The sequence below is a fragment of the Paramisgurnus dabryanus genome, chromosome 8 (genome assembly GCF_030506205.2).
Source record: "Paramisgurnus dabryanus chromosome 8, PD_genome_1.1, whole genome shotgun sequence".
Taxonomy (NCBI): Eukaryota; Metazoa; Chordata; class Actinopteri; order Cypriniformes; family Cobitidae; genus Paramisgurnus; species Paramisgurnus dabryanus.
Window position 1 is genome coordinate 14,126,472 of NC_133344.1, and position 13,011 is coordinate 14,139,482.

Genomic DNA, 13,011 nt, shown 5'->3' on the forward strand with positions numbered 1-13,011 from the left:
CCTTATTCTCTCTCCCTTCTCAGGTTCCAACTAGGACACGAGGACACAGTGAGTCGTTCTCAAGACGTTCGCTCACCTCTACGCTGGTTACAGCTTCTAGGTAGGTATGGCTCTCTCCACAGCTCGATATCTCCGTGTTCACGTTGGCTCTCTTTCTCTTCACAGACGACTGCTGGGATACAGGGACACAGTGAATCGTTCTCAAGACGTGCGCTCACCTCTGCGCTGATTACAGCCTCTAGGTAGGTATGGCTCTCTCCACAGCTTGATATCTCAGTGTTCACGTTAGCTCTCTTTCTCTTCACAGACGACTGCTGGGATACAGGGACACAGTGAATCGTTCTCAAGACGTTCGCTCACCTCTGCGCTGATTACAGCTTCTAGGTAGGTATGGCTCTCTCCACAGCTTGATATCTCAGTGTTCACGTTAGCCCTCTTTCTCTCCACAGACGGCTGCTGGGATACAGGGACACAGTAAATCGTTCTCAAGACGTTCGCTCACCTCTGCGCTGATTACAGCTTCTAGGTAGATATGACTCTCTCCACAGCTCAATATCTCAGTGTTCACATTGGCTCTCTTTCTCTCCACAGATGGCTGCTAGGATACAGGGACACAATGAATCGTTCTCAAGACGTTTGCTCACCTCTGCGCTGATTACAGCTTCCAGGTAGGTATGGCTCTCTCCACAGCTTGATACCTCAGTGTTCACGTTAGCTCTCTTTCTCTCCACAGACGGCTGCTGGGGTACAGGGACACAGTAAATCGTTCTCAAGACGTTCGCTCACCTCTGCGCTGATTACAGCGTCTAGGTAGGTATGACTCTCTCCACAGCTCAATATCTCAGTGTTCACATTGGCTCTCTTTCTCTCCACAGATGGCTGCTAGGATACAGGGACACAATGAATCGTTCTCAAGACGTTGCTCACCTCTGCGCTGATTACAGCTTCCAGGTAGGTATGGCTCTCTCCACAGCTTGATACCTCAGTGTTCACGTTAGCTCTCTTTCTCTCCACAGACGGCTGCTGGGGTACAGGGACACAGTAAATCGTTCTCAAGACGTTCGCTCACCTCTGCGCTGATTACAGCGTCTAGGTAGGTATGACTCTCTCCACAGCTCAATATCTCAGTGTTCACATTGGCTCTCTTTCTCTCCACAGATGGCTGCTAGGATACAGGGACACAATGAATCGTTCTCAAGACGTTGCTCACCTCTGCGCTGATTACAGCTTCCAGGTAGGTATGGCTCTCTCCACAGCTTGATATCTCAGTGTTCACGTTAGCTCTCTTTCTCTCCACAGACGGCTGCTGGGGTACAGGGACACAGTAAATCGTTCTCAAGACGTTCGCTCACCTCTGCGCTGATTACAGCGTCTAGGTAGGTATGACTCTCTCCACAGCTCAATATCTCAGTGTTCACATTGGCTCTCTTTCTCTCCACAGATGGCTGCTAGGATACAGGGACACAATGAATCGTTCTCAAGACGTTGCTCACCTCTGCGCTGATTACAGCTTCTAGGTAGGTATGGCTCTCTTTCTTTCCACAGTTCAGTATCTCAGTGTTCAACGTTGGCTCTCTTTCTCTCCACAGCTCACACAACTCACTCGCTTTCCTGTCAATCAGCAGACGTAACAAGTTACATAGAGACTTGCAGGGGTCGCGAGCTTACGCTGGCTAGTTTCTGCAATGCGGCGATTAAGCAATGGTTTGTACTGGGACGCCGGGGGCCAAGACCCTCTCGGCGAACTCGTTGATGAACAGAGGGGCGAGAACCACGCCGGCACACCGGGTCGAACGCTGCCCGTTCCTCGAGACCCGTTGGTCAATCGAAAACTGGACCGGGGCGCCCTTTCGTCGAGACCTCGGGCCAGCGGATCTCTCCTGCCTCTACTCTGTGATGATGAAAGAACACAGGTAAGTTAACAATAATAGGTACAGTACTCACACACACTGCTACTCGCACAGTTCTTCGCCGCCACTCTGTAATTCTGTGGAACTGAAAGCACACTACAGCAGTATTATACAGGGTTTTCTAGCGCCGTTCTTTCCTCTTCACCGTCCCGGGACGAGTGACTGGGAACGGGATTTCGTCAAACAAGACACAGCACTCACACTGCAATACACGGCATTACACAGCACCACTTCAAGTGAAAATTTCCAAAGACTCACCCCACCACGCTCAGTGCACACAATAGACACCCGTCCTCTTCCACGTCGCTCTGGGCGAGAAATAGGGAGATGGTAAATGGCCTAGCGTTTGTTTGCTGTCGTTGCTGTAGCTACTTTCCCACGGAAACCTTCGGCTCACCCACCACGCTGGTCCAGGGGTAGGGCCACTCGATCTCTCTCTTAAGAACACTCAAACAATGAATCAATCCAATATGTATATCAACATTCACTTCAAGGGTTTTGGTTACTCACGATCTCTATCTTTCTTCGTCCTAGGTTGTCTTCATGCCAACAGTAACTCAGGCAGCTAGACAGGGCGCTTTCCAGCCACAAACACCACTTTTCCCACAGATATATACTCACAGTGGTAAGTTTTTCCTCTCCTTCCGTTTCTCTCAAACAATGTCAGTGTCCGGCTAGTACTTCACCTTTAAGGTCTTCGATGTCCTCATTTCCATCGATCTATAATCCACACGTGGAGAGAGAGCAATACAACAATCCGAATATAGCGTATTAGGCGAGCTCAACTCAGCACTACAATACACACCAACACATCAGTGGATAACATCAGCCAAGACTGTGGTTTGACTTGTCTTTTTATACTCCCCTGGGTGCTGTTCTCCTCCAATCACCCGGCGCTCCTCTTAATAGCTCCCAGCTGTGTGTAGTTTAGCTGATTACAGCGTTCGCGACGCCACCGGATGTCCGGTGTTTGCTCTTACCGGTCCGGGCGGAAACATCCGGGCGGAACCAAAACTTCCCAATTTTTGGTTCCGCCTCAAAGATCGTCACTCCTGTGACACTCACTTACGTTTTTGCTATGACCCGGTTAGCTTACATAAATGCTTAAATAAGTGTAAAATTGTTAGTTTCGATCGTTGTTTGTATTGCTTGGATTAATGATGAATGATGTATTTGTTTAAACTGTTAACTTACTGTCAGAGAGTCACGTTATCAAACTGCTAACGCATGCTCACTTACGGTTTTGCTATGACCCGGTTAGTTTACATAAATGCTTAAATGAGTGTAAAATGTTAGTTTCAATCGTCGTTGTTATTGCCTGGATTAATGATGAATGATGTGTATTGATGTTGACAATGTCTTCTCAGTAAATCATGTTAGCACAAGGTCAATACATGTTGCACTATTGTTGGTCTGTGCCGTTGGTCTGTGCCACTGATCTGTGGTCTGTACGACTGATCTGTGATCTGTGCAAAGACTCTGTCAGTTGACCAATCAGAGTAGAGTAGGCTACTGAAAGGTGGGGTTTAGGCAGACTGAGTCGTTGAACGGCTTCACATGAATCGTTTGGGGATCTCTGAGAAATGGGGTAATTTTAATTTTATATTTTGAGAAAATTACAGTGTTTTTTGACCTTACATGCATTTAAACCTGTTAAACAATTAACTAAATGCAATTTTTTTTTTACTTTAGGCATTTATGTTGGTTTTGAATATGTTTCAACTTACTTGCATCTTTTGCCTATAAAGAAACACAGTCCTCCAGCCAGAAGAGCTGCTCCAAGAACACAGAAGACTGGATTCAGGTTGACATCAGTCTGTTCTGCTAAGATCACAATTACATCATTTACTCCATAAAATAATCATTTTCTGTATTGCTTTTTTGGTTGCAGCTAAACTCAACAGTCAGTGATCACTAAAGATTCATTCTATGAAAAAGGGAAGCTTTGGCATTAAGAAATGTTCTTCTCCGTTCCAACTTTTAGAGATAAAGATGTGATATGAGTTAAGAGTAATACAAGTCGTTGGAGGATGACAAAGCTTTTATGATAATGATATATGGAAGGTTATGTCTTAAGCTTTAAAGACTATTTGAAATAGTTGTGTATGAGTCCCATGGTTGTAACAAGTAGCAAAGATCAATCTCAACCAGCTCCTGTTAGAGTGGAATGCGAGAGCAACTTCACTGCTCAGGACAAACCAGGAACTCATGCATAACCAAACATTTATGCTGGGGTATATGCTGGAATGTCTACCTGTTACTAAATTAAAAAACAATGCAACCTTAATGATCTCTTGTAGATCTCAAAATGTATATAAACATCTTGCAGATTTTTTTGTCATACCTTTCACAAAGATGGGACGGATAGCTGCAAATTTATCCTTGACACCATGATAACTGACTGTACACGTGATATCACTGTGATCGTCGTCTTTTGTGGGTGTGAAGGTCAGAATAGACTCAACTTCCCAGTTCCCATGACCCATATCCTTATAGGTCATCATGTTATGGCCATCGTGGTTCCAGGTAAGAGTGGGCTGGTGGGAGGGGCAGGTGTGCCTGACAGAGCATCTGAAGATCGCAGGATGACCCTCCTGTACAGCCTGATCAGAATTCAGCTCCGGTTGTGAGGCTTGCTCTATACATAGTTTGTAAATGATAAGATGCGCATCTCAGATAGGAAATGAAAGTAGAAACTAGCATTTAATACAGTACCACAATTAAAAATATATATATTTTGCATGTAGATTGTTATTAATGAAGTTCCATGTTGAAAAAAACTAGAAAATCTAATGGTTTTCATTAAAACAAATTATACATTTTATATTATTACCATTAAACGCATTAGTATTTCTTTCTTTTTTTCTCAGAAGGTTTCATGACTACAAAAATGCTTACCAATCATATTAATGTATGCACAATTGTCCACAAAGGAGTATTTGTCTTCTACTGATGTCTCTAATTCAACTCTAAAACAAAATGGGCCGTTGTCATGGCCTTTGACTTCATCGATCTCCAGTGAGCAGTTTAAATCACCCAGTCGACCAACCAGTCTGGTGCGACCCTTGAAATTGTCTAAGACTCTTGTTTTATCCTCAGAATAGATGTAGTCATCCCATTTGTCTTTTTTGTGCCAAATACCTCTCGTACGAGCAGAGGGCTGTCTTGTTCCCGGGTATTGGAATGAACAGGGCAACACAACACAAGATGAGACCAAAGCCTTCATTTCATGCTCTACTTTTACCTTCCAAACATCAGCAAACACGAAAACCCCCAAAACTAAAAAACAAAAACATTTTTTTTTATTAAAATCTGTTAAAATAAGTGATGGGTCAAATGAGGTTAGGAAAATGAAATTCATGTATGTTAAAAGAAGTAATTGTAAAGTTACACAAAATATAAATAATGTGTCCATTCAGAGCATGGATGTAATGTTATACAGTCATACTTTGAAGCCAGTAAAACGAACTATTGTCTTTCCCCTTATAACTACTTAAAAAAAAACAGCTTTATGGCTGTATATTTACAGTATATTTGATCAGGGGTCCAAACAGTAAATGTATGTTCCCTTTCAGTCGGTCACTATGACGTCACATCAAGACCGACAAATTGGGAATGCATGTCGCGGGCCAATCTACTTCAAGAAACTTCGAAAATGCCAATGAACGTGCAGGTATTTGCAGACCCCCCCCTTTCTGTTGCGAAGCCCCATTAAAGGTGTGGTGGCAAAACTCTGGAAAGACGATCTCTGTATAACATATATATATATCCAGTGGCTCTCAGCACCATGTTCCATAGCCAGAGGTCCCGTTGGAGACTGGTAGCATGTGTTCTATGACGCTTTCGTTCTCTATCGGTCCTCACAAGGATTCTGTGTCTGTCGCAGCGTTGGAGAGGGGGCCGTCTATTTTGGATGCCTCCTGTGGGTAGAGTTTCGGACCCAAAGATAGCGGCCATGTTCGCTCGGGCTGCGCAGACGGTCGACTGGAGTGGAGAGCTCCTCCCCCACTAATCCGTCTTGCGTCAATGATTGGTACTGGGGGCTGCAAAGACACCCCACACTTGTACCTTTCTTTCCCGAGGTTCATGATGGTTGACGCATTGCGGAAAACCAGTTTTCCTCCCGGAACCGATCATTCTGCCATCTCCTCTGACCTCTCTTGACGGTGGAGCCGCTAAAGGGTTATGTTGGCATCCCAAGGGACCAGCCACCCTTCCCTTGTGGGCCACAAGCCTTGTGGGGAGGCAGCTTCTGCCCTGCACGCCATGGGCACTGAGGGACCTGTACAAGAGAGGTCATGATTTGGCGGTCTTTCAGACACTGTGCGGTCGCTGACCTGGTGCAACGTGTGACCAAGGTAACAATACAAGTCATCGGACGTGCGATGTCCACCCTTGGTTGTCCAGGAACGTCATCTCTGGCTGGCTGTGTCTTGCGGGCATGAAGGAGGTTGACAAGAACCGTCTTCTGCATGCTCCGTTTCCTAGACCAGCCTTTTCGGCGACGCGCCCAAGAACCTCATACAAAGTTCTTGGCCGCCCAAGAGCAGACTGAGGCCATCATGCCACATCGGAGCCCAGCTGCCCTCTCTGCTACATCGGAGCCTCAGTCTGCCCCTCGTCGATGGCGTCCTGCTACAGCCATTTTCGTTCCTCTATTCCATTAGCTTTTGAGGAACCTGTCGTTAGCAGTCCGCCCCGCCGGCTCAGCCCACCAAGAGGTAGAAAACGAAATCTTAGCGGCCCTGAGACGGGCGACCTGGAGGGGATCGCTCTTTGGGAGATGGTGAAGGGCCACTCCTTGGTTTTAATTTCTATTCCGCCAGTTTTTAAGCCAGCACCCACAAAACCACGAATTCTACCTCTTTTCTCCAGAATGGCTCATAACCCAACATCCCCCCCTTGCTCTATCACCAGTGGGTGTGTCACAGGACCCATACTACAGAGTCTCTCCAGCTCAGCCACCCATCAGCGAATCAAGGTGAGTGTTGCATTACACAACACTTCTGTCAATGTGGCCAAGGAGCATTCATTGGCGATCACCTCCGCTTCGCTTGCCGCGGGTATGCCGAGCATGCCGCTGGAGGCTTGGGAACAGCTTTCCAGCCTGTTGTGTTGGCTTTTACGCACGATCCGTCTTAGCTAGGCGATTCAGTTCGCCCGCCTCCCCCAAATTTGTATGCTTCACTACGGTGAAAGCCCCCAACAGGAAAAAAAAAGTAACAGGAAGAATGAAAAATAGAGATTTTTGTTTAAGCTTTTTTGTATTTAATTGTTTTTATTTATCAAACTATAAGACTACTACTACCTTATGTCAGTATGCAACATGCTACTCAAAGTTGTAAAACCTCGAATATAACTTAAATTTCAAGCTGCCTCTCAAAGACAGCCGATGCAGGAAGAGGTGTATTAGACCTTGTTCACACTGTCAGTCCAAATCCAATTTTGGTGCATATCCGATAGGAATCCAATCAAATTAAGGCTACGTTTACACGTACATGGTTATTTTGAAAATCAGAGACATTTACCTTCGTTTGCGTCCTTCGTTTACATGTAAACGTAGATTTCTCCTCTGAAAGATTTTGCCTCATAGATTTCAATTCTTTCCAAAAACTCCGGCCAAATTGGATATTTTGAAAACCTTTGTTTGTATGCTTGCATGTAAACTGAGACAAATGTATGTTTAGGCGTCAGAGCTCGCACCTACGTCAAAACTGCGACCTATGTTAACATGTGACTGCTACTCTTAATGCTTCCTTGATCACATTTATGTTTGTGCAAACTCGTTTTGTGTGTTTGTATTTGCAAAAACAGCTGCTCCATTACGTCGAGGAGCAGAGAGTGCTCAGGGGTCAGCAATTTTATGCGGCGCTGCAAAAACCGACTGGTGGATGATGTGTACGTACCGCGAGAGCGAGGAGAGAAATCACACGTAGAGGTCTAATTTCGAATCGCTGTTGCGGTACTTTGATGTCATGGAACACCTATTGCTACTACTCCTCCCTCCAACACGAAGAACCAGTCTGTGTCACCACCAGTGCCACCTGTGATTGGCTTATGTGGGCTTGATCTTCTCTTGACGGCATATATGCATATGTGTAAATTAACACTTTTCTAAAAAAATGACAAGTGTGCATGATATTTTTTTAAAGCGGAGAGGTTGAAATGTCCGTTTATGAAAATAGCCGCCCACGTGTATAATCCTTTTTTTTCAATTCCGTTTCAGGCTACATCTAAAAATCCTTTTCAAATCGCATTTTAGGAAATCCATTTCAGTTTGAGCCCCTTGATCGCATTTGTGTAGCTTTTAGGTTAGGGATGTTGTAGCTTCACATAAACACGTCAGACGTCGAGGCAGCGTGACGTCAGTTGCCATAGAAACAGTGCAGATAATCCTGAAAACGGCAGAAGGTTACAGGACGCACAGATCAGATCAAAGTTGAGATACACAATACGGACAGCGATACGAAAATCAGATTTGGACTGACAGTGTGAACAAGGTCTTAGTCTTGATAGAGAGGCTACAAATAGCAGGGAACGTGTCACATGGGAACACACTTAATGTGTTGTCGGTTTCACGGAAGCGAAAAAATCTTCATCATCAGATGAACTGTTGGCCAATTCCTTATTGTGGTCCAAAGGCTCCAGAATAAATAACATTTAAATTAAACTGCCCACCAGCGCAATTAAATTGGTTTGGTGAGAGCAAGGGAAAATAGTGATCTCTAAAAAAATAAGTACTTTTGGTTTGTCCTGTAAATAAAATTGTAAGGAGTAAAAAGTACTTTTTTTCTTAAAACATGTAATTAAGTAAAAGTATTGATTTTTAATTATACCCAAGTAAAGTAAAAATACCCAAAAATAATACTTAAGTACAGTAATCAAGTAAAGTTTCTCAAGTACTTTACATCTCTGATGACGCAAGAGTTGCAACTACGTAGCTGAGAGGCCATTCTTTGTGTTCCTTTTTTAATGTTTCTGGAGCCTGATGAAATTATTATAAATACGTGTTTAATACTGTAAAATACGCTCGATGCTACAGTCCCTTCCCTTGCTGTCCAGAATAAAAGACTGCATTCCAACTTAAACCCATTGTGCGAGCTGTCTCTTTAGTACAGCGTGGTTTATCTACATGTTACTGCTGATTGGACTGCAGTTCTGACACACCATTTCCATGAAACATGTCCTTCAACCTGGAAACCGTAGCAAAAAACGTTGCGCACCGTTTTGAACTTGAAGGTGCCACAGGTTCCACTCACACTCTCCCTTAGGCTGGGTACACACCAAAAGATAATCGGGCTGATTTTGGGCCGATTTCCCCCCTTCCGACAATCCAAGCTATGTCCCGAGTATTGTGATGGTTTTACAGATTATTTTATCAGATTTTCCCTTGGTGTGAGGTTTATTAAGAGTGTCCGAACCTGCTCGGAAGAACATCGGAGCCGCGCCGATCGTGAACATGTTGAATATTTACGATCAGAAATACTGATGTGTGTGGGGAATCCCGAGGACAAACGCGAGCACGCTCTTGAGATTATAACGTGAAACGAAACCATATCCAATCAGAAAGCGAGATGATGAAAGACGGAAGCAGTCATGGCGCAGCTCAAAGGTCGCTTCTCAATCCGTTGGTCGCATTTCCAGGCTGCATATACGTCATCAAGACTGTCTTATTTCAGAATATTAACAGTTATAAATTGACTATTATTCCTAGTTTATCGTATATTGTTGTAATATACTTATGACTTGGGAATCTAATGCTTAGTTAACTTGAATAAACCAGGTTTCATGAAGTATGCAGCCTGCATATGCAACCTCCATAGGCTACAGCCTTCGGATTGAGAAACAGCCAAAGTGAAGTTGATGTGGACAGCAGAGATGGCGGATCAGCTTGTTGATTCGTGGCAACAGCACAAATGTTTATACAACGTGTCTTGTAAAAATTATTCCAAGAACTTTCATTGAAATGTCTTACTGCATATCATCCGCCATGCTTTTTCTGAAGTCTCGCAAGATTTTGTGGGATTTCCTGTGTTCACATTCGAGACTCTGGTAAAAATCTGTTTGTGTGTGGTGTGCTGTCTTTGACACATAATGGCACACCACACACTATAGGAGCAAAACGGTTAAATCTAGGATTTTTCTATCCTCATGTTTGTGATCTATCACATTTTGACAATCTTATAAGATGTAAAAAAATCTTCTGGGGTGTACCCAGCCTAAGCCCTCCACATCACCTGACTATTGATCACCATCACCTGTTCCTCATCACCTGTCTTTCCTTATATAAGCACTCACACTCAGTAGCCTAACCGGAAAAAAGTTTCCTTAGTTTATAGTGGATTAGTTATGAATACATGTATATAAAGTGTCCTCTGACAGAATGTCTTGCTCTATAAAATGCATGAATAGAAGTAAAGTGACACGGTACCTTGAAACAGAAGATATATCAGTCCTTTCATCTCTGGATCACAATGCTTCCTCTTATATAGAAAAATCCCACTTATAAACTGCAAACAAGCCCCAATATAAAAAAACTTTTCAGAATATCCCAAACACAACATGCAGAACTATGTAACAGTGCACATCTCATGACTTTCATCAGTTTAAAAGTGTTTTTCTAAATTTTTCCCATTATGGGTTTATTAGGTGAAGCCATTTACCATTACAAAACAAGTAGTGAAAGAAATACGTTTTTTTTAATACACTTGTAAATGTAATATTCGCTTCCATGTTTCATCCTTACCTTCTCAGCCCCCTGCACAAACAAGTGGACTGGATGAGATCCGAAACTAAATAAGAAAGTAAAGAAAGAGTAATAAATCCGTCTCTTGTTCAGCAGAAGAAAGAATGATGCGTTTTTTCAAAAGTTTTAATAGTAGTGCTCTGATGTTCACGCCCACCAAGATCTAAAGGATTCCCGTTTTTTTGGTTTTGTGGTTTAACAAGGTCAAGTTCAAGTTTGAAAAAAACAAAATATGGCTGTAGATTTAGTCTGGGGTAATAAAGATGTCCTTTTGGGTGTATTTATAACAATAACTTGTATGCAAACTAGTTTAAATGTTTCAGATGAGAAAAAATGCGAGATGATGAAACTGATCATGCAAGCAGTATTTTGAAAGCGGTTCTTAAGTTATCAGAAAACAGGTTATCAGTTCTCACATCACTTACTGTATATTTGTGCTTTTATATACAGTAACTACAAGCAAGATTAAGGGCTCTATCTTACACCCGGCGCAATGCAGCGCAATGCAGCTTAATGTGCGACGCAAGTGTCTTTTGCTAGTTTCCACCCTGCGCAATTATCATTTTCACATTTAGCGCCACGTTTTTTAAATAGCAAATGCATTTGCGCCCCCTTTTGTGCCCATGGGCGTTCTGGTCTGAAAACGAGGTGTGTTCAAGCGCATTGTTGGCGCGTTGCTATTGTGAGGCAACTAAAATAGACTACGCCATTGACCAACAAAAACCTGGTCTAAAGTCTAAAGTCAATGGCGCAATATGTTTTTTTGTTATTTAAAGAGCGCATTATATGCGCCTAAACGGGACGACAACGCGGGTTTGCTTAACACAAAAATGCTTTTTAAATATGAAAGATTAAAGGATTGAATGTAAAAGATTACTATTGAGTCTCTTGGACATAAATGAGGACCAATTATGAGACGTTAGAAGGCACAAAGAGCTGCTTCACCTGCAGCCTGGTAAGTTAATAAGCTTTAAACAAATGCATCTGTTTTTAAATGTTTTTTTAAATGCTACCTCACGGATTTATTGTATATGATGACCCGTGGATATGGTGAGATGAGAAACATTTTTAAGTAATGCTTTAAAAAAATTGACGCTGTCGAAGTGCTGAACCTTGCGGAGAGCCGTTTGTAAACTCTTTATCTCCTGTTTGTTACAAATAAAGTATTTTTACAGTACAAACCTTTTCTTACATACTTGTAAATCATTGTTTGATGATATTGGATAACCATACATTTAAAGCAATTAAAATCTTTCTTTTTTACTTCCATGACTAAAAGAAAATGAATAAAAATGAATAACTCTGGTTCTCTGTACTCTAGCAGACTGCAGACAGTTCTGGTTGTTAGCAGCAGCAGACAGTAAACACCCAAAAAAAGAATGAACTCTTTAACATGTCGAATTCAAAAGTTATTCTTATTTTACTGAAGGGTGCGAAAATACATTTTTTCATATAAAAGTACTTTTTTTGTTATGCACATATAATAAATAGCAAGGGATTATTCATGCACACAACCAAAGAAAACGCTGTGAAAGGACTCATTTTTTAGAGTAGGACCTAAGATAAAAGATGGTGTATCATTTGTGGCTATATGTGCTATCTGAGGCAGTTCACACTCAAGTTTCACATGCGTTTACAAAAGACAAATTTTTACCTCATTATTCATTCGACGATTGTTGGATATGTGATAATAATAGAGCAAAAATAACGATGTAGCCTTATTCCTGAGAGTGGGAGCTTTCATTTGATAGAAGACTTGTCCATGTTTGTCATACTTGAAAAATATGAAATATGTGAATATTAAATCATATAAAAAATATGGGGGGTGATAGTGTAAATTAAGTGTAAATAACTTTCTTACAGTAAAACATATCTCAAAGTGATGCATATCTGCAGAAAGTAGAGATTCTAAGCTTTCAAACAGAATCTCATATGTGGTACTGGGTCCATGACAGACCATTAAAAATTAAAGGAATATTTTATATTAAAGCAACACTATGTAGTTTTTTTTACCTTTAAATAATGTCTCTAAAATTATTTCAGTGATAGAACAACTTTTAACTGGACAAATTGTACTGTTGCTGCAACCTTAGCAGCCTCCTAGCTTCTACAAGCACACTCTGAAAGTGGCCGTGGAGGGTAGGAAACACAGCCCCGCCCCTCCCCCTGCCTGCAGAAGAGTGTCTGATACCAGGCCCTGTTGGGCTTTTCAACCACATGGGGGAGCTGTAAGTCATTTTTACATGGAAACTACACTATGTTGCTTTAAGTCATAATAATTCATTCTGGACCCGGTACAGGGTCCACAGAGTTAAATTGGTTAAGCAGTCGATACACCGCACACTGATGACATCT

General features: G+C 42.4%; 1 protein-coding gene across 1 annotated transcript; it reads right to left on the reverse strand.

Moving 5' to 3' along the window:
* Window positions 1–3,861: 3,861 nt before the first annotated feature.
* Window positions 3,862–10,741, reverse strand: LOC135770188 (sialic acid-binding Ig-like lectin 14). Its single transcript, XM_065279923.1, has 5 exons — window positions 10,657–10,741; window positions 10,342–10,420; window positions 4,809–5,189; window positions 4,255–4,548; window positions 3,862–3,887 (listed from the first exon to the last, which is right to left on the reverse strand). Exons 2-5 carry the CDS (start codon window positions 10,370–10,372, stop codon window positions 3,862–3,864), a joined length of 732 nt encoding a protein of 243 aa, XP_065135995.1. The 5' UTR covers window positions 10,373–10,420; window positions 10,657–10,741.
* Window positions 10,742–13,011: the final 2,270 nt, after the last annotated feature.